Source organism: Rhea pennata, chromosome 2 (genome assembly GCF_028389875.1).
Source record: "Rhea pennata isolate bPtePen1 chromosome 2, bPtePen1.pri, whole genome shotgun sequence".
NCBI classification, from domain to species: domain Eukaryota; kingdom Metazoa; phylum Chordata; class Aves; order Rheiformes; family Rheidae; genus Rhea; species Rhea pennata.
In genome coordinates, this window is record NC_084664.1 from 87,902,003 (window position 1) to 87,924,250 (window position 22,248).

A 22,248-nucleotide genomic window follows, 5' to 3' on the forward strand; every position below is an offset into this window, starting at 1 on the left:
TCACTGCTAATATGCTAATGGATGATTTTTACTTTTGGAAGATTCCTTTATTCAAGGAACCTCTGACACCTCCGAGGTTGTTCCCTGGCAAAGCCCAGGGAGTGTATGATAGATAAAATAGAAGAGCACATCAGCAGCAGGACAGCTACGTGCTGTGTTACAGAGGTTCTGAGCAGTACAGTGGTCTGCAGAGCAGCACAGACATGGCTGTGATTTAGGCTTACTGGATTTAGGCTTACCAAACATTTGTGGTCTATTCAGGAGGAGGAGGACACTGAAGTGTTTGGGAGCATCCCATCCCTTCCATCCACAAAGACAGAAAGCTTTGTGCTACCTGTTTCTTGAGGCTTAGTATGTGTAATGAGGACCATGAGGTGAACTGTCAGAATCAAAGAATCAAAGCACAGGATAAAAACTTGCATTGTCTGCCTTGCTGTAAGAGCACAAGCTGCTTGCTGTATGGCTTTGCCCATCCAGCTCTTTCTTTCCCTTCTGTGTGCTAATGTTTTCTGTCAGTAGTTTCCCATTTGAATGTTGATGCAAACAGATTTGACTGCTGCTGGTTTGAACATGAAGTGCACGGTTGAGTTACAAGCTTTGTTGGTCTGTTCGGGTTTAAGGTTAGGGACACTTATCTTCAGAGTGACAATACGATTATAAAGCATGTTGTATTTTCTGTAAGACAGAGAATGATGCTGTTTACCATGCTTTATCCTAAGTAGGAATGTGGCAGCCCACTTAGTTATGGAGCTGAGATGATGCTAAGTTGTCTGCTGCTTATACAAATCCCAAGCATTCTTGTTCACAGCACTGCATTACCTGCAAGTCTTTTTTTCTGAATTAAAATTGGTAAAGAAAACTCAAGTCCCTCTTTGTTCAAAACTGAAAATAGTAAGTGTTCTCTGTATTAATCAATGAGAAAACTAACAAATCTGTATATGAAAGTAAAATCATCTTAGTTCAACAGTGAGCTATTTCCTTAACAGCAGTTTGAAGAATAGCCCTTAAGCTGAATGCATCAGCACTTTTAAATTGATGCCACTGTAAATAATTGTGAAATTTATTAATATTAAAATGTAGCACTTTAACTGCTACTTCTAATACCATGTGAATAATATGCAAAGGTTGCAGCTTTTCCTTACCAGGATTCTACAACAGTAATGCACACATTCTTGCACAGCTTAACAGTTCTCCCCCTCAGTATTTCCTCTTTCAGTTACTATCTGTAGGGCTGTAATATGTTCACTGTGCATGTGCACACACATATACACTCTCGCTCACTCATATATTGCTTAGTAAAAATTATTTCTTTGTATGAGAAGATTTGTGGAAAGTTGGATTCCTTCCAGTCTTTCACTCTGAATTAAAAAAAAAAAAAAAAAAAAAAAAAAAAATCTGAATTTAAAAAATGAAGTCAGTTAGCAAAAAGCAAGGAATTGAATGTTTTATCATGATGGAATTTGAATTCAAATATTGCTAAAGAGTTGGAATATATTTCAAATTTCCATCTAGAAACTGCTGCTAAGCTCTGCTTAATCCCTAAAAATGGCAAATATATGCAGACTTCCTTACATGAAGTACAAGATGAAAGAATCATGGCTTTCCCATGGCATATTAAAATGTTGATTTTATTGAATATTAGAGAAAGCTTGGGATTTATCATTTTTTAAAATCAATAGTTTTTTATTTGTAGCATACATACATAACTAATGTAAAAGGGCAGCTGCTACATCCATAAGTAATGCTTAAAAAGAAAAAAGGCACCTTTAAATTTAAAGAATTTCTAGGTATTTATAGGTAAAGATAAATTTCACAGTGATCTGTTTTTAATATTTGGGATGCATTGCAAAAAAATAGATGCATTTAGTACATGGAAAGACTTGGTAAAATGTATCACATGAATAATTCATGTTTTACTTTTTTATTTTTTTTTAAAACCTGCCTAGACCAGCAAGGGTAATTTGGGATATTTCACATACACTGCATGTATGACTGCTAACTCTAAAGTAGTTCTAGAAGTCTTTGAGGAAAGCTTAGTGGTATCTGGGAAGGTGCTCTTTGTCACATTTCCAAAGTTTGCAGTAGCAGTCTGAAAGGAACTGCTCAGTGCTGGAAATCTCCACATGTTTCATCTAAGAAAAGAAATCCATACTGCATCTGGCGGTTGCACACTGTGATGAAATACCGTTTTGCTGAGTTAGGTCAACATTTAGATTGAACTGTCAAACCTAAAACTTGGATTATAATACACAAACTAGCTGTCAGACTTTATCTAGAGTTCATTTGAGTTTTAAATTAGCTGAAATGGAGAAAATTATATCGTATCATTGAACTTGTTAGGCTTGTGCTGGTTGCCAGACTACTTCAGCTTTCTTCATGCCTTTGCATATATGAAGCTTTACTGTAGCAGTATTTGCTTAGCTTCTAATTTTGGTTTGCTTTTTGTGTTTTTTCTCTCTCTCTCTCGGTTGTGCCGTTCTTCTTCCCATGATACTGTGCTCACTCTTTCCGTGCATCACCTGTGATATTCCCCCTGCTCCGACCATTCAGCTGTTGGTGAAGGGGGTACATGAAACTCTGGTAGCTCAGAGAGTTGTTCCTGCTCTCATTACTCTCTCCAGTGACCCTGAAATGTAAGTTTCCTGACTGTCTTATACATCTAGCATCCCTCTTAACACTTAGGAAGAAATAACCATCAGTCCTGTTCCTTATTCTAGCTGAACAAAAATTGAGTTACTTTAAAACAAATGTAACTTTAAAATCACTTATTTGTAAATAAAAAGGTTTATTGCAACACCTAGAATTAAACTAGGTAAAATTAATGAATAAAATTTTAGATAGAAAATTTAATCAGTATAATAAATGCTTGATTTTAAATAAAAGATTTATATTAACATTCTCAAATTTAAAATATGCTTAAATTATCATTTTTAGCAGCAAGCTGCATATGAATGTATTTTATAATGCTATCAAATTTACTATTGCAAAATTAAATAGTATCTGCAATAAAAAGAATGAAATAGCCATGACTGTATCTAATTTCTGATAAACAGCCCATGGTACTTCCATTCCTGAATGTGTTTGATGCAGCATTCTGATGTGATATTTCTTTCAAGCTAAGGAGGGATGCTTTGCTAATCTCACTAACAGGTTATTACCAAAACAAATGCTAGAGCATGAATAGAGTCTTACTTATTTTAATGTCTTGTGTGGGTGATAAAACCAAGAAAAACCCAAGAGTCTGCCTGCCCATCCTCAGTCACAGCTAACCCAGTTCTCCTTCCAGTTTACCAAACCATTTTTTATTGCATGTTGACTGGTTTACAGCTGACTCTTCGAGGCATGAGTGAAGCCTTAGTTGACAAGCGGGTTGCTCCGGCCCTTGTTACCTTGTCCAGTGATCCTGAATTGTGAGTTTCAGATTGAGACCTTGAGTTAATCCTGTCTGTCTTTTTCCTGGTCTGCTTTTTTTTTCGTTTGTTTGTTTTGTCATTGCTAGAAACTAATGTATCTTAAAATACTAAATCTGGGTTTGCTTTATTTTTAATTCATTTTATTCGTAATGTTTAATATATTTTAAAATCTTGTTTTTCTCTTGTAGTTCCGTGAGGATTGCAACAATTCCTGCCTTTGGGACCATCATGGAAACAGTTACTCAGAGAGAGGTAAGAGTCCTACTTGTCAGACTGTTGTCTTTGTTGCATAAGAAGTGAGTGATTTTTGATAAATACAGTAACTCATTAATGGACTTGGGGGGGGGAGGGAAGTGCTTAAAACTTTTTTCTCCCTTGGTTATATTTTCTTCCAGAATGCTTTCCTATTTTACAAGTTATTTAGGGAAACAAACAAACCCCTTAACTAAGAAAAATGTTTGCTTCAAAGTATTAAACTGTACTTTTAAAAAATATATTTAGAGGAGGGAATTTTATGCTAGAAGATGGGACATTGCCTTAGAATGTCCTGGCTGGCTCCAGCTACAACTTTAGAAGGGCCCGAGTCTCCTATAGTGCTTGTTATATCTGCTTATCTTTGCAGCTGTCTCAGAAAGCCTATGATATCTAAGGTGATATTAAAGACATGATAGTGAAGTAATTGAAATTATCCTTGCAATCTCTATGGATTTTCTCCTTGTGTTTTTTGAATGATGAAACTGTAGTAATAAATCAGATTTCTTAACAAGATATCCAGGATTCTGCTCTAAGCAATAGAAATATATTTCGTTTTATATAATAACTGTATGAAAAAAAACTTTTTAAAGTTCTCACAACTTTTTGCAGAGCTTGCATTCTTCCTGTAATTTCAACATGTTCTAAAAGAATGTGTTTGAGGAAATGTGAGCAAGAAGTTGAAGATGACTCATAAGTACTTGGAAGATGGATAAGTTACAATTTTGTAGTTTGGAATGCATGTCTATAATCAGTTTTGAAAGAATACTGCCACATAAAAATTACTGTATCCATTGCACTAATTACAATAAATCTTGGAGTACAGAGGTGATACCTCCTTCCAAAATGTATCAGAAAATGATGTTTTTACACTTCAAATGAAAATTAAATATTTATTTAAATGTAGGAAACTTTGTAATTCTAGGCATATTTGTATTTCAGTTTGCTGGTCTTTAGTAGAAGTAGTCTTTTTAATTGTGTTTATTTTTATGGTGTTTATCTTGCATTTGTCTTCTGCAGAAAATTTCTCAGCAGAATTCTCAGATATCTTACTAATTGAGATATATTTTTAAAAATCTAACGTGAATTTAATTTCACATTTCTAATTAAACAGCAAAACTCCAAAGATAGTAATATAGTAAATGGGCAATTTTAATAGCAGTTAAGCATTGAGAGTACCAAAACCAAGGAAAACCCAGAAGGACAGACTGGCAAGATGGAAGCATGTGTCTGTAGCTGTAGATAGATCACATTAAGACACTGTTAAAAATCTTTAAAATGCAGAGCTACATCAAAGAAATTGGAATATGTTGTCAGAAAATTTTGTTAATTAATAGAAAATATAAGATTTATGATCTGAAATATGGAAGATTTATAGACATATTCGGAAGTGAACAGAATACTTTTTTAATATCCTCATTCTTTTGTTTACTTTTTATTTCTCTGGGAATATTTAAGCTTCTGGAAAGAGTGAAAATGCAGCTGGCTTCTTTCCTGGAAGACCCTCAATATCAAGATCAACATTCTCTACATACAGAAATCATAAAAACATTTGGAAGAGTTGGACCTAATGCTGAGCCCAGATTTAGAGATGAGTGTAAGTTGCGTCAGCAGGAGGATGCATTCTTCCTCTTTCTGTCCTAAAGAAAGTACTATGTGATTTATTTTGTTTTCATAAAATGTTCCATGAAAACTCTTGCTTTCAGTGCTTGATATGTTCCTATATTTAAGACTCTGTTAATTCAATTCTCATTTTACCTAACACTACAATATACACAGAGCCCTGACACATGGCTATTAATGATTTGAGAGCCAAAAGAGACTGATCAGTTTGCTGTGGAGCAAATCTATAATTGCTTTCTTTGAATTACTTGACATTTAAAATGCCTGCCTCTCCTCTCCTTCCTCCCACCCCTGTGCAGTGTCAAGTATCCCACACAACTTAAAGCATATGGAGTAGCAAAGTCAGTTATTATACTAGCCCAAAGTTATTTGTAACTGAAACATAAGGGAATATCATACCTCCAACTATGAGCATCTAGTTTAGCAAGTAAAGTTCTTCAGACAGGTTTCCTGTGTGGTCAGAGAGTCCAGCGTACGGCTGTGAAGATGATCAGAGGGCTGGAGCACCTGCACTATGGGGAACAGCTGCGAGAGCTGGGCCTCTTCAGCCTGGGGAAGAGAAGACTGAGGGGGGATCTGATCAATGTGTACAAGTACCTGAAGGGAGGGTGTCAAGGGGATGGGGACAAACTCTTTTCAGTTGTCCCATGTGACAGGACCAAGAGGCAATGGGCAGAAATTGAAGCACAGGAAGTTTCGCCTGACCGTGAGGGGGAATTTCTTCCCTGTGAGAGTGACGGAGCACTGGAGCAGGTTGCCCAGAGAGGTGGTGGAGTCTCCTTTTCTGGAGATCTTCAAGGCCCGCCTGGGATGCAACCCTGTCTACCATGCTGTAGGTGACCCTGCTGAGCAGGGAGTTTGGACGAGATGATCTCTGGAGGTCCCTTCCAACCTTACCGGTTCTATGATTCTATGAAATTTTCTCATGATATGTGTATCTCTCTGACTTATTAATTGTATTTATAGAAGGGAAACATACTTTAGAAAGCTTCAGCAGCACTGGAGTAGGTGGTGCAGAATATTTTCTATAAACTGTTACTATTCTGAAAGTACTCTGATGGAGGTGAAAATAGTTTTATTTCAGATTTTAATTGATGAAATAAATAAATCTGCCAGGACAGGCTAATCAAAAGCCATTATCTGCAGCTCCCACATTGGTATCTGTGATGCTTCAGATGCCTGTCATTGTCACTTAATTGTTTTATGCTAAGCAAGCATGGAAAAACTTAAGATAATTCTAATGCTTACTTTTACAGTTGTTATTCCACACTTACACAAGTTAGCCTTGGTCAACAACCAACAGTCTGTGGATTCCAAGAGACTGGATATTGCAACCCACCTGTTTGAAGCCTACAGTGCTCTTTCCTGTTGTTGTATCCTTTTCTTAGGGGAGGTTTAGCTCTTAATTCTCTTAGGGGGAAAAGGATTAATATTTGAGAAATAACTAAGTTTGTCTTTGAATATGCTAGGTAAAATATGATATGCTCAGCTTAGAGATCTTCACAGAAGATGGAAATGATGGCTACTTTCAAAAAAAAAGTCAAAATCAAGTCCTTGATCTTAACTAGTATCTTAAAACAATTTTAAATGCAAGGGGATTGGTATGAATATATGAAATGTATGAAACTAAATATATTTATTACCCTTCTTTTTTTATTATTATTTTTATTTCATGAAGTGCCAAATCCTGTCTGTTTTCTTGGATTTGTGACTGTAGCTTGTCCTTGAGTTCAGTAGGATAAAAGTGTATATCGGAAAACAGTATTTGTAATGCCTTGACAGCCTGGTCTTTAGTTATTTCAGAGGATTTAATGGTCAATCACTTTTTGCCTGGACTTAAGTGTTTACGAACAGATATGGAACATCTCTCACCAGAGCATGAGGTACGTAGTTAATGTTAGCAACTGTGTATGAGGTACAGATGGCAGCACGAATTGAAATGTAACAGTATTTAAAACCAAGTTAAGAAGAGTTTTTCATTACTAGCCTCAAAATGGTGTGGTTTGGTTTTTGTGTTTGCTTTTTTTGTAAGGAATAAGTTACATTCAAATGCTTAAAAACTGAATATACTTTAAAGACTTAGAAATAAGTGGAATACCTCTGCAGAGAAACTGTCAGAAATGCTGGTAGAAACACAGTTCCTTGGACAATGAAGAAAACTCTCTTGCCATCTGTTTTTTCATCAAAACAACTATATACCAAAATCAATGGCCACGATATGTCCAAGGTAACACAGATGAATAGTGGTGGAGTGCAAGACAGAAACAGTAGGCAAGCTCAGGAAAAAAGAGAGGATGAGGAAAATAGAGTACTGAAAGATATGGCATGAATCATAGAAAGCAGATCACAACAAGCAGACAAGATCAATATGGGTGTTACCAAAATCTCACCTGATGGAAGGAAATCTTAAAAGTAGCAAAAAAGTAGTAGTAGAGTTGAGGAGAAAATTGAAAATTTTGGCCATACACTTTTTTTGTAAATATTTCAGAAATTTAAATACTACAAAATTGAAATACATAGAGATTCAGTCAGTAGTAGAGAATGAGAAGAGTAATTTAGTTACATGTTGGGAAAAAGTCTTTACAGTTTGAACACTTGATGTGGTAGAGGGGAAGATGTAATCAAAATGTACAAAATTAAAGCTGTTCTGCATAAATGCCTTTTCTGAAGATTAATAATGCACTTCAGGGATTACTCTACTTGAGAAGAATAATTACTTTCCTTTTTTAAGTGCAGAAGTGACTTAATTGAGACTAGACTATATTTTCTGAAAGTGCTAAGTTCTTACACTTGGTAACAGCATTCCTTCTTCCAGTCATATTTTAAGTCTGATAACCTGTAATCTCTCTTTCTTAAAAAAGAAAAATATTATTCCTGATCAGTAGTACATTTTATTTAAGAGATGGAACTGCAGATGACTTTAATTTGAGAGGCCTTAAAAGGATATAATCTGACTTCAGAAGCCTGAGTCAGAAGTGACAGTAGTGATTTAAACATCAGTCAGAGCAACAGAATTGCACTTCCTTACTCCAGGCAGCATTGGAGAACATCTGACATTGATCATACTGTGTGTTCAGTGTGAGCTGGGAAATGTACTGTGTTGGGAAGTCTAAGAGTATGCTTGAAAGACCCAGAAGGCAAAATTTGAATTTAATTTAATTTTCTATCCTCTCATATTCATAAATGGCTTAATTGACAGGTTGATTTACCTTAATACTTCATTTTTCTATAGTAGTTTGTGCAACTTGTGAAAGTTTTTGAGGGCATAATGAGTTCAAATGATGCCCTAAATTAAGACAAAGCAGCTTATGTGGTTAAATTTGAGTCTTGTAGCAAAAGGAGTTAAAGGTTCACATCTCCTTAAAAATAAATAAGTAAATAATAGAGGATTGAGAGCTGTCTTTGACACATTCTGCCTCATTGTGATTGATTGTCTTTAGGCATGATGCCAAGTACTCTATTTTTTTTTCTTTGCCTCAAGGGAAACAAATACAAAAATATTTATCTGAACTCCAGTTGCTTAGAAAACTTGCAAGCACTTTTATTCGAGTAATGGAAATCTCATCCTTAACATAGCTACTTGCTGCAACAATATGGTTGTAGGCACCATGGCAGAAACCTCTGAGACCCAGTTAGTTCAGGAGTATGTCTTTCAAGCTTTCTGTCTTAAAAATATATTTTCTGTAGTAGACATGATTTACTATTTCAAGTAGCATTGGACATTTGGATATACAGAGTTATCTTTTTGTCATTATTTTGTTTGTTATGCTGTTATCCATGATTCAAATGTGTATCAGCTACAAAAATGTATTTTCTCATTCATGAAGCCTTAGTTCTTGAATTTGTTTGTCATCCTGGAGATGCAGCATTTGTGAAATTGGCTGGTAATTCCTTTCACTCATATAAACTACAGCAAAAATCAGTTATTTAACCTAGACACTCCCATCTTTAAAATAAATAAGTACATTTCAGCTTGTGCAAGTATTTTGTCAGTCTCTCCAGTTCCATGACAAGACCCTTCTTTCCCCATCTCCCCTTACTCTCTTCCTCCTTGAAAATTTCCCGTGGACTAACAGGATTTTGTGAGTTGAGTGGTAGATAAATTCAGTGCTGAATAAAAATATTTAGTCCATCTGCAATATTTTTTCTAATATTCAAGCACAGGTTAGATTGAATATCTCTGTTAAAGATTGTCAAAATGATTTTGTAGTCAGTCCTATGACCAAATGCAGAGAACTCATCAGAATAAGTATCTGCAGTATGTCTAACTATGGTACTATAAAATTGCTATGTGATCCTGTATTTATACCTTTCCTCTGTTACACACTGAACTTTGAGACAAATTAATTTGAGAGAGAAGGAAGAATTACTCCACTTCGGAGAGTTAAGTAACCTTCCAAATTAGGGCTTTGCAATGGAGGGGGTCTACAGGTGTTTCAATGATTCTGGGTCCTTCTTGAATTAGATTCTCCTCAGGAACAAGCCTTCATGTTGTTGATATTTAGAATGTCTAGGTTCAGACAGACTTTAAAAAAATTTAGAAATGCTCCACTCCAGAGCTATAAAAGCTAACTATGGTCTCTATGCTTAGAAATGTGAACTTGCTTCTTATCCAGAAAGAACAATAGCTTGTGCTCTCGCTGCAACTCCAAGTGCATTCCTCTTGTACATCTATGCTTATGTGTTTAGATGTTTTCTTAATATTCTACTAAATAATAGCATATTTGACAGTACAAGCTGTAGTCCTGTTAGACTGGTATGTTGGTTTGAATGTTGTTGCTTTCTGAAACATTTCTGGATATACAACACGTGCTACCCAAACTGTTTCAACTGTTGAAATAATAGTTTTGGAGAAATATGGTGAAGTGTGGTCTGGTCTGCAAATCAGTGCCACTTCTTAGCAGTATAACAAACAGTTTAGAATGGTATTTTGTGCTGCAGCTAATCCTAATATGGGTTTGGCAAAAACCAGCTTTTTGATATATATTTATTTTAAATAGTTGTTACTTGGTTAGTAATCAGTGGCTGATCTGCATTTTAGGGGTTGAAATTAGAGGGCATTTTTCTTTATTGTTTTTGGAAAAACGTTACTAATTCCAGTTGCTTATAGCAGTGAGATTGAAATTCAGTATCTCAAAGTGCTTAGTTTTCTCTTAAGCTGTGAGCCAGAGAAAGTTTCCATTTAGGCAGTGGGTATGCAGGCATGTTTATGGTTTCACACTGTGCATCCTAATTGTTTTGCTTAACAGTTTCAACTGCTGTTTTTCTAATTTGTTAAAACAGTATTACTGTGGTGGAGAGAGTTATATGTCTGTCCAACAAAATGTATGATTTCTTCCAAAACCTACTATTGGGAAGCATTGCTTTATTTTTGGTGTGGTGGAGAAATGTAAGATGTCAGGATTTTTGTGGGAGTATTTAGTCTTAAGTAGTATGCAGAAACCATTAGCACTGGAACTGCTAAAAAAAGAAATAAATCCTCAATTTATAGAAGTTGTGATAGACAATAGTCATATGATATACCAAGTTTGCTATAGCACTTCCTATTCATTCATAAGCTGTCTCAGGATAACGTATCATCCTTTCCCATTCCTATTTTTTCTTTCATGTGCAGTGCTGATAAAAAATGATAATTTTAAGGGGTACTTGAAAACTCTATAAGAAAAAATAGAGGGAAGATAGAATGTACAGCAAAGTTAATTGCAAATAAATAAAAGCATTGTTTGAAAAAGGAAGATACTGAAATTATATTATAAATGAGTCTGCTTTAACTCTATATTAAAATAAGAGGGGGGAGAAAGAGGAGAGAGTCTTCTGCTCTTGTAACTATTTCGAAAACCTTTTCTTCCTTAAAATATTTTGAGTGACTTTGGTTTTTTGTAGTCACAAAGCATTAAGAGATAATTGCAACTTAAATGCACTTGAAAAACACAGGAGAAACTCTTTAAACACTTCTGCTAATATTGGGCAAAGCTGAGGGGTAGATTTAGTATAAAGTGCTAGTGTAAAAGGAAAAGAAAAAGGTCCTATGTATCTCCTTTTTATGTTTTTTAGGTTATTTTAAGCTCCATGATAAAGGAGTGTGAACAGAAAGTGGAAAACAAGACCGTCCAAGAACCGCAGGGGTAAGACTTCTACTTCTCTTTTTCTGTGCATCCAGCCTAAAATTGTGTGGAGTATATTCCATAATGATATCAAAGACTTGTGGCTAGAAATCTTGCATTGACTGTATTTGGAAGCAGATTTTAGGAACTTTAATTCAATTTGTGGTAAAACACAGGGCAACATACTTTTATTCATATCATAGCGATGAAATTGTTTTCCCATATTAGCTTATTCTTAATTTTTGGTCCCTTTAAAGCAATAATTGAATTTCTGCCCTGAATCTGAGAATACAAGCGATGATCAGCTTAGGAAAATTGATGTGCCATGCACCTTGCAGCCTTCTTTCATGGCGGTGGCCTGCAGGCTGAAACCATTGTTATAGCAGTGGTTAAAACTTACTCCAGGCCTCCATTTTTCCGTATGTATGACTAGTGCCCAGGAAAGCATTTTCTCTGGTGTGTACAGCGACTCACCTGTGTGAATGCTCTGTTTGCTAAATACGATTGTTCTGGGGAAACATCGTATATGTTGCACATTAGTGATGCACCCATTCTACAAACGCAGAGTAAGTCTGCTATCCAGTAAGGCATCAGACACATGGAGTATAGGCACCAAATTGCCTCATATGGTAGAGATGGAATCGTGTATGTATTCTATATGTATATATACATACATGTACATATATGCATGGTAATGCATGTAGTTATGTGCACATATATACATTATCATGCATGTGTGTATATGCACACATATGCATGATATATATGCAAGTATATATGAGCAAATATTTAAATGTAACTGAAATATATTATTAATTTTTATTAACAAGATGAAAGCACATGCATGAAAATAATACTTGATGCAAAATTAATCATACGATGCTGTTGACTATCTTATCTTTGCCCTTATTATAAAAAAGCATGTTCAAAAAAAAGGGAGCACAAAAAGATAGTTTTGTTGAAAGAATCTTGGATCCTTTTAATGGTAACTTTTGTTAAGCATTTTCTTTAGTAATTATCAAGGTAGTTTAATTGTGGGAAATAATTTGTTTCAAACTGATTTTTATAAAATGCTCAATACAAATGTTTGGTTTTGCCCAAAGCTTCCTCACAGAATTCGGAGAAATCCATGTGGCAAATTCATTCGTGTAGACACTGGTCAGAAATGTGATGTTTAACATTATTTTTCTGTTTTTACTTTTGTGTTTGGTTTGGTTTGGCTTTTTTTTGTTTTTAAATCATGAGTAAATGCCAGGACTTCTCTATAGGACTACTTTCTTTAAATAAGGTATATTATTGCCTTGTTAGGTTTTCTGATTATTTTTTGAAGGTGAGATTCAATTTGCTTGATTTCTTACTGATTTTACTGTGTGTTATATATTCAATTTTTATAATAATTTAAGTCCTTTTTTGATATAATTAAACTTTCAAGTATCTTCAGTGTTGTGAATTGTATAAATATTCTTTTAACAGTAAAATCACGTTAGGAAACATTACCTCCTAGACACTCCAGTACTTAATTTCTTATTTTTAGCAACCTCAGAACAATGACTGATATTCCTCAAAACTTTTATTTTCATATTTTCAATGTCTATTTAAAGCATCTCCTATTTTTCCCTAAAAGCATTATCAGAGGATAGAATGATTTATTTGCAACTTCAGGTTTGCCAACAGTTTCTAGGCTTTCTTTTCAGAAAACTTTAATGCCTCTTTACTACCTTTAAAATTTTTTTTTTTGAATTCTGGTAAAGCAATTTGGAGTTAACTTCCACTTGACCTATTTTGATGCAGACTGTCTAACAGAACTTGTTGTAACCTTGCAGACCAAAAATTCATTTCAGTCTTACTAATGTAAACGAGCTTCCAGGATCTTGTAATCTTTTATATAATTTTGAAATGCAGAGTCCACACTGAGTTTACAAGTGAGAATTTCATTGTTAGTGTTTTTTAATGTTGGTACTGTTTATTGCTGGAAAAAACGCTTGCTACTTTAACTGCAAATACAGGAGGTGATGAATTATTTATTAATATTCCTGCTATCATACATTTGCCTTATTGGGCTCTATCATGAGCACTTACTCCTTCTATGCAAACAGTTATGTATGTCTGAAGTTGAGCTCTCTAATATGTTGTGAATTCCAAAATATTCCTTGAATTTTGCAGCATGGGGATAACTTCTCTTGTTCCAAGCTGCAGTATCTTGTCAGTTCATCATTAACCAGGTTGCTCTTTCTGGTCCAGTTTGTGAAAAATTGTGGACTGTACATTGTCTTCTCTAGTATACATGAAGTAGGAACACTCAGACAAAGGTAATAGGAGTCATGTTCAAAACAACCAAAAGGAAAAAGCTGTCATGCAGCAGTGGAGGCCCTACAGAGCCCATAGCCTAAGGGCAGTAGTTGCAAGAAATTTACAGGAGATCCAGGGAAGACTGGACAAGTACATAGAAGAAAGATCCATTGGAAGTTACTAATTTGATGGACCATGTCAAACTTGGAAACTGCTGAGGTAGAAACAGTGGGGAAATGAGATAACATTGAGGAGAGATATCATCATTCTGTGCTTACCATGCCTTTACTCTTCCCTATATGTCTGCTTATAGCCACTGTTGGAAGCAGGATGATTAGGCTACATTGGTCCGTGGTCTGAACCAGTACTTTTGTTCTTGTATTAAATATACGTAGTATTGAAAGGGTAAGGATTGATGTTTCTAGTGAGAAGGTAAAGTTGATCTTTCATGAAGGTGTCTGTCATTAGAGCAATTGCTGACATGTTTAACACCAATGCTGTGACTTTCAAAGGTAGTAAAAAATAGTGTGTACAAAAATATTTTGCAACTTTCCACTAGGACTGTGTTTGAGGGCATGATAATTCATGTAACAGTATGTGTTTGGGCTTGGTAGTGGTAGTTTTTCAGTCCTCCTTGATAGAGTGGCCTTTCTTGATCTTGAAACTCATAACATGCAAAGACAATTCAGTTGATTACTTAAAAAAAAAAAAAAAAAAAAAACAGCCGAGTATCTCTTTCACTGTAGTCTTATGTAACTAAATTCTTGAATTTCCTAGCTCAATGTCAATTGCAGCAAGCCTTGTGAGTGAAGATACAAAGACCAAGTTTTTGAACAAAATGGGCCAGTTGACTACATCGGGTGCCATGTTGGCTAATGTGTTTCAGAGGAAGAAGTGAGATGGGAAAAGGAACTCCCAGCTAACACTAAGAAGGACCTCACAGAGACTGGTTCCTGTACTTGAAGTACTTGCCTTTTAATTTCTTCAGTCTTATGTTCTTGTAGTATAATTTTATTCTAACCTCCAAAGATATTTGCACTGCTTTTTGAATATCGCTGTGTATCTGTTAATTTTGGGTTAACTGTGGTTGATACAAAACTGAAATCATAGTCTGTACCAAGTCCCTGTTCTGTGTTCTTGTCTTTCCTGCATATTTTTTTTTATATAGTGGAAGATTTTTTTTTCCTTTTTCTGACAAGATATCAGCAAATATCTGTATTATACATGGAGCTATTATGACGGTACTTAAAATAATGTAAATTTGAAGTCAGTGTCATGAAGTAATAAAAGTGGAGATTACTTATGTATTTAAATTATGAGAGAGTAATGCAGATTTTTTTTATTATGTTTCTAAGAAGAGGAGGAAGAGCCACCAGCATTTGTCTGTGCTTCTAGGATTGTAAGTATTGTGCATCTTGAATCCAGAGGAACTGCAGCATCTGATATATGAGACTGCTTGTACTGCATCAGTCTGTAGGGAATACTTATTTTTCAGATGCTTTATGCTTACATTGTAAATGCTGTACAAAATCCTTCAGATAAAATTTTAACATCTGTGATTTTTGAGGGATTTTTTTGTTGGATTTTTGATTTATTTTAAAGCACTTTAACAACTAGTCTATGTATTCTGAGTCACATCCATTATTTAAAAGAAAAACAGATAATTAATGGATAAGCATTAACAAATGTATAAGCTTATATGGCAGAGGGATCCCAGTACTTTATGCAGGAGAAAGTGGTTTCACTCTGCACACATTGTGCAGTTCTGTGTGCTGTGAAAGCTAAATTTAAGAGGTTTTATTGTTTAAATTGATTCCCAATTCAAATTTCATTTTAGAATATTTGAAGTTATGTTAATGGAGTTTGACATGCAGTTTCTTTAAAATGTTAAGTAGACTGCCTGCCTACTTTATAAAAACAACTTTACAAAGAGTATCTTCAACAAATACTCTGTATTTTTGTTGGCAAGAAGCATTAACAAGCCAATCCTATTATTCTTAGGGAACACTTTTTTTTTTTCTTTTTGTCAGTATAAACTTCTGAAAGTAAATTCAAGTGCAGGCATAAACTAATAATGAGTGGTGAAATATAAAAGGTCAGGCATTCTCTGACACAGTACCATTCAGTTGGAAGTATTAACATCTTTAAGGATAGGGAAAGTAAAATGAGTGAGGGAGGAAAGGATAAACTTCTGCAACAGAAGGTGGGTAGTAGCACTTCAGATGTTTCCCTTAAGCAGAAATAATGGATATAATTTGAAGCTGCTAATTGCTTTGTGTCTTTGCCTGTTGGCTGTGCATATACAGTTGCCTGTCACGTTCATGTTGTGAAAAGGCCTTCTGCACACTCGCACACTATCAGCCCCTTTACAGTGCACTGAAACATGTTTCTTGAGATGGCAGACAGTTCCATGCCTTCTTGTTGCTTGTTAACATTAAGTGACTATACTTTTAGCAGACTGACTGTGAAATGGAAACATTCCTGAGGAATGGGAAGTGGTGACTTTCCTCTCTATTGTTCTGTTGTCAATAAAAAGTTTTATACACCTGCCTTGTCTTATTACTTCTAGACTTCTCCAAAAAAAGAAAAAAAAATGCATCAAAACAGGTATTTTGGGGGCGAAGCTTACCACACAAATTTGTTAGTTTTAACTTTCTTAGACAGCACACAGTAGGTTTAGCTTGCTAGATTTCCCATCTCCATTTGCATGTTTCACTCCAGCTTCTAGTCATCCTGCTTTGCTCGTGTTTTCATCTAGGATCTCCTCTCCTTCAGAGCCACACATCATTTCAGCTATATCTGTGCCAGTGGATAGTAATGGCAGATGCAGCTCTGTAGCCCTAACACTAAACGGTGCAAAATTACTTCCTTATGGCTGAGCTCCTGCTTTGGCTGAACTCCTGCTTTCCGAAGCAGGGCAGCTACCTTCAGCATGCCTGTGAGAATGGCTCCTGTCATGTGCTAGCTCATAACCTTGGTCTTAGAAAATGCTAATTAGCGCAAGCTAAAAACTGTGACAGTAGTTTAACTGTAGACAATTGTGGAATGAGACCGTCTTCAGTTTATTAGTATAAACTGAAGTATTAATGTCTTTGCCCAGCTCATCCCAGATTCTTCAGCCCATTTCGAAGTTTAGCCTTTGATAGCCAACATCTAACTTTATACTAGTTGATCCAAGCAGAGACTTGACTAAGGACCCAAGGAAGACCAGCTTCAGTGTTCATCATAACTACTGAGTGTGAGAAAATTCTGCAGAGGCAACAAGCCTTAATCAGGTGGACTTCTGAATTTTAAGAGGTGAAATTCCTGCCTCAGTTGCAGGTGATTTTTAAAGGTTTTATTATTTTACCAAATGTGAGCAGATTTCTAAGAAGATGGCAAGAAGTTGCTTTTGGTTTTTTTTTCTAAGCTGTTGTACTAAAAGCATTCAGAAGTGGGATAGAAAAGAATTAGAACCTTTTAAAGAAAAGAAATACTGGATTTTTTAAATTAACTTTTTTCATGCATATTATTATCCAAAACAAATAAGTGAACCTTTGGAGAGAACATGCTGCCTTGAAACAAGACAATGTGATATCCATCATGGAAGCCAATTCATCCCCAAAAGGCTGTGTACTATTGCTTATGATTTTGCTAAAATACAGATTGTGTAAAAATACAACATTGACTTATCAGCTCTGTCTGAACTTGCACAGCTTGCTGGTTTCTAAATAGGGGACACGTTGAAGGTCTCATGCTGTCCCTAGTGAAATTTCTCAAGAGTATAGGTATCTTTATATGAAGTATTGGCTCTTGTGCTGTGTTTATGTGAAGATGACCAGTGGGCTGAAGGTACATGGCTGCCTAGATGGATGGGATCATGATCTACATATGTTTTGTGTAGCTTAAATAACAGTCTGACTATGCATAAATTTTGTTCTGAAAGAGATCGTTTTCTGAAAGTGTAACTAAGACAATTTGTTTTCATATGTTCTATGTGAACATAGAAAAAAACCTGCACATTCTTCTTTCCCCATCTCTTCCCACACCCCTTACCATCAAGAAGAAAAAAAAATTATTACTGCTGTAGGTAAACTATTCTGGTTAGGGGAACTGAAAGCAGTATTTGAATGGATTCATGGCTAGAGAAAATGAGGAAGCTGACATTAAATGATTAAATTAAAACTATTTTAAAACAGAGAGATAAAAAAATATGAAAAATCTGTACTGAAGAACAAGGAGGCTTTTCTGTAACACATGGAAGAAAACTAAAATCGCTACATTAGTTGCTACATACAGATGATAAGGTGATTTAAAACGGTGCAGAAAAAGCAGAAGTGTTCAATATTTCTGTTCCCTATATCGTGACAGTGATAATGGGATTTTCTATTCTGGGAGTAGCTGGTGTGATTAGCAACTCTATTTATATCTCAGTACCAGTTGTGAGAGTGGGTATCTTGCAGTCAAAATATTTTGAGTAACTGTCCATGTAAAATTCTCTGATGACATTTAAGCAAATAAACTACCAACAGTGCTTCATTCGGTGGAAAATTACTAATATGCCAGTGTAATTAGCTGATTGGCATGGCAGTGATTCTGGGTAGGATCATGGACTAATCTTGCATAGATGCAAATGCTGGCAAATTACAGAATTGAGGTGTAGTGCCAGGCAACAGCAACTTAAAGGAAACTGGGTGCTGAGTTCATGAAGATAAATTTCCACCAAATGCGTTCAGATTGGGAAAAGGATATGAATAACCAATTTGTTTTTGACTGTACGGTTGTTGAAGAAAGGCCAGGAGACATGCTGTCATTGGCTAATCACGCTCCGGATTTTAATACTGTATGTTAATGTATCATGCGCTAACTAATCTCACCAAGCAACTGTGAATGAATAATCGTTATCCAAAGAAGTTGGAAACCACGGCATTCTGCCTTCTGGTTCAGTGCTCTTCTGTATACCAGGCAAGCTGTAAGAAAAGCTGATGTTGCTTGTAGCGCAAGTTCGTTCACTCGAATCGGTGGTAAGCAGCTCGCTTCCTTGGAGACATCTGTATTACGTGCTAGGCGCGCACTTTTGAGTATCGTACTTAAAACACAGCGAAATGTTTCCTGAGAACGAAGATGTCTAGTTTCCAGAAATTTCCAGAACGAGAAGTTCTGTTGTAGAAATCAATGACTTGAAAAGATGACTTACACATTGTGGTAAGGGACCAACACCAAGTCATCTGCCTAGTTCCTTTCCTAGCAGCTGTATTGCATGTCCTGCCTGCTGGGTCCCTGGTCGCACACCTCGTTTCCAATGGTCTGCGTCCTCGGCTGCGAGGGGCGAGCAGCAGAGTCCCTAGAACAACGCTCTGAGCAATTGCCACCTGCTATAGGCAGATACCTTATTACTCTGCCATTCAAATACTTTGTGCACCCAAATGAGGCCGTTTGCAATGTATTTGAATGTTAGCGTTCCAAAAATGTTTTTGTTGCTCGGCTTGTGCTGCCGCTCTTCATCCATCATTTTAATGGAGAATTTTCCCTATTCCCAAAGGCTGGAAAACTTTCAGTCTATGTGGCGACAGAGCTGGGGGCAGTGCAAGGTGTTCCTGCCGAAGTCACGGCAGCTGTAAAAACGCACGCTCCTTGCAGAGTGCTGGACGCTCAGGGCGGAGCCTGTTGCTTTTTCGCTTTAAATACGTTGGTGAGGGGATCAGGAAATGGGAACAGGGAAGAAGCAGTTTTTAATAGGCAATAAGGTTTCATTTGAACTTGAGCCTTTACTGGAGAATGAATACACACTGTTGATCCAAATCTGAGATATCTTAATATTGAAGTGAGTTTTCAAAGTTCACCATAGTTTTAGTACGCTGTTAGATAAAATAACCGGATGACTCTGGGGAGCTGGTGTGGCGCTGCGTCTGAAGAAGTCAGGGGCTCGGCTGTCTTTGTGGGAGGAGGTCGCCAGCCCTTTCCCAGCCTTGAGGACACGTCTCCAATCAGGCGAGAGGCTGAGGTGTTTCCTGGGCAGTGTGAGGAAAGCTCCCTGGCTCACGTCAGCGCCGCTCTCGTCCTGAGGTCACCAGGCTGGTATCTCTGAGAAGCACGAACAAATCTTTGAAGTTAAAAATTCACCACAAGTTTGTATTTTCTTCCAGAAGTATGTAGGTATTGTTATTGCCACAGCAGCTGGTGATAACGTATCAGCTCCGTGCGTGCTTGTATGCTCTTCAAATGTTCTGCATGTTAGTGGCGGTTGGTAGTGAGCTTTTTTTCTTTGGAATGCTGCAAACTTCAGGGTTTTGACAGATATTTAACACTGATACATTTTTGTGGGCTTGTCAAAAGTGTGTTTTATGTAAACTGCACCAAGTGTTACTTTCAAGCTTGGTTATAGTTGCTCTGACCTGAAAAAATAGTGTGCATGCTTGAAAATCTCAAGGAGATTTGGGCAATAGCCTGCTATGGAAATGTGCATTTCACAGGAAGAAAAGCCTGTTTCAAGTTGATGACATGTTTTTGTGTACGAATTTGTTTAGATAAATAATAGATTTTTATGCATTTATTTTAATAACTGAAGACCTCAGTTGAAATTAAAGCCTCCTGTGCTAAATGCATGCAGACATTTTTCTGACTCCCCCCCACCCTTTAACGCAGTGTACAAGGCTCCATGTGTTGGATGAGGTAGTGGGGACTTCCCCCTGCTGTGGGGCATGGCGCAGCCTCTCTCGCTGGCCCTGTGACAAACTGTACTGCAGAATATGCACTGCGAGTCCCCTCCAAGGTGGCCCCACATCTACAGGGCTCTTTCCTAGAGCTTTAACGTTGCCTGACCTCTGGCTTTCTCATTCACTCATCCCAGCTGAGAGAGGGGTGGAAATACCCCCTGGAAAGGGGGTATTTTTGTACTGAAGTACTTTTATGCTAACATGGTTTCAGACAGTTATAAACCTTGTAGTGTTATACTGCTTGCTCTACTTCTTCTAAAATACTGTTTTAATCTATAATCCTGCTTTTCTCTCTAGGAAGGAGGTAAAAAGAGATGCGTGTTGACCATAGAACTGCTCATTTACCAAATCTTCTCACAGTTTATCTTCCATGGCAGATTTCACGGAGTGTCCTCGTATTAAATGAAGTGTTTTGATTCTGTTGCATCTGTAAAGCTGCATGTGGTTTTCTGTCTCTGTTCACTAGAAAGAGCACCAAAGAGGATAGTCCACTTTAGGCATGCATGCCACAGTGAAGAACAGAAACAGGAGGCACCCAAACACTATCATGACTTTGAAACATTCGAGTATTCCATTTTTATTCAAAATAGCGTTTTTGAAAAGTTAACAGAAAGACTGGTATTCTATAATAGAAAAAAAATCTATAACAGAAAAAAGCTGTAAGAGCAATTTCGGGGTGAACTTTTAATTTTTACTTAGCACTGCATAGAATAATATGTGAAAAACGTAAGATTTTTCCTCTTTCCTATACATTCCCTTTGTTCATACTTTCAAGCACTTGTGTTTCAGTTTCTGACAATCTGCTGCAGTACATAATTAAGACTATAAAGCACCCAGCAGTGGCTTCTGTGGGTTCTGACTCAAAAACTTAAAACTTAACTCAGAAGAAAATGACTGAGCTTTCAAAAACAGGCTATTTTCACATTGCAGAAGAAGACAAGAGAAATTTCAACCTGAAGAATGAGTGCCGCCAATGCAATTAGGAGTCAGAATGCAGAAATAATTGGTTTGCAATTATTGATATGCAGTTAATTTGCAATACTGAACTGTCTGGAGCTCCTCTGAACTGAATATAGCAATTGGCTTTACTCAACACCTTCAAAGATGGAGACAATAACCTGGCTAAATGCTTATGAGACTGTGTTTGCTCCTGTAAATCTGTGGTTAGGATCAGCAGCTGATAAACAAACAGCCCTTACGGTCTTGGTATTGTGCTAGATGCAAAAAGAGGAAGAGACTTAGCAGACTGTTCTGTTTAAAAAGAAACGTTTCCTTGTATTGTAAGTACGAACGTTTTAAAACGCCCCGGCTAGCGCACGGCCGCAAGTTCTCAGCGCGGGGAGGACGCCGCGCTGCCGGAAGAGCTGCCGGCCCGCGCTCCCGCGCCGTTCTGCTGAGCTCCCGGCCGCGGCGACCATCGATGCCCTGCGCTCGGCAGGCAGGCGCGCGCGTTACCGGCATTTAAGGCCCTGCTTTACAAAGCTCCTAGGGCAATAAGCTTTGTGTGTTCTGCCTCCTGTGCAAGCTCAGAGCCTTGGCCTCCCCGCAGGCCCCGACTCGGTTTCTGCCCTACATCTGAGCTCTTCTAGCCCGTCCAGCCACTATTCCGTGAGAGACTCTTATAGCAGGTCAACAGGGCTCTGTGATTAGAGGAGGCTTTTTGGCTCACTAAAAAAACCCCTCAGCATGTCCATTGCCAAATTGTTCTTGAAGTGAATGTGCAGCAGAACCAGTCACCTGGCCTGCAGCCAGGCATGGGAACGCGGGCACTGAGACCTGCCGAGCTTAAACTGGGCAGGGCCCGTAGCTTACAAAAGACATCGAGAGCGTTAAGGGCTGAAAAGGAATTTTAGGAAGATTAAGAAGGTGTGA

The 22,248-nt window shown here is 37.0% G+C and overlaps 1 protein-coding gene across 5 annotated transcripts in view; it reads left to right on the forward strand.

Annotated features, from left to right (window-relative positions):
• RELCH (RAB11 binding and LisH domain, coiled-coil and HEAT repeat containing) overlaps positions 1-16,226 on the forward strand; it is an 80,697-nt gene extending 64,471 nt beyond the window's left edge. For 3 of the 5 annotated variants that reach the window (XM_062569847.1, XM_062569849.1, XM_062569850.1), the window contains 7 exons: positions 2,551-2,633; positions 3,602-3,665; positions 5,124-5,262; positions 6,545-6,661; positions 7,083-7,171; positions 11,343-11,413; positions 14,459-16,226. In XM_062569847.1, coding sequence (XP_062425831.1) covers positions 2,551-2,633; positions 3,602-3,665; positions 5,124-5,262; positions 6,545-6,661; positions 7,083-7,171; positions 11,343-11,413; positions 14,459-14,579 — 684 coding nt within the window. In that variant the 3' untranslated portion in view covers positions 14,580-16,226. Of the gene's footprint in view, positions 1-2,550; positions 2,634-3,327; positions 3,411-3,601; positions 3,666-5,123; positions 5,263-6,544; positions 6,662-7,082; positions 7,172-11,342; positions 11,414-14,458 lie in introns of those variants that run through there. The other 2 variants (XM_062569852.1, XM_062569848.1) reach the window with 2 other exon arrangements.
• The last annotated feature ends 6,022 nt before the right edge of the window (positions 16,227-22,248 follow it).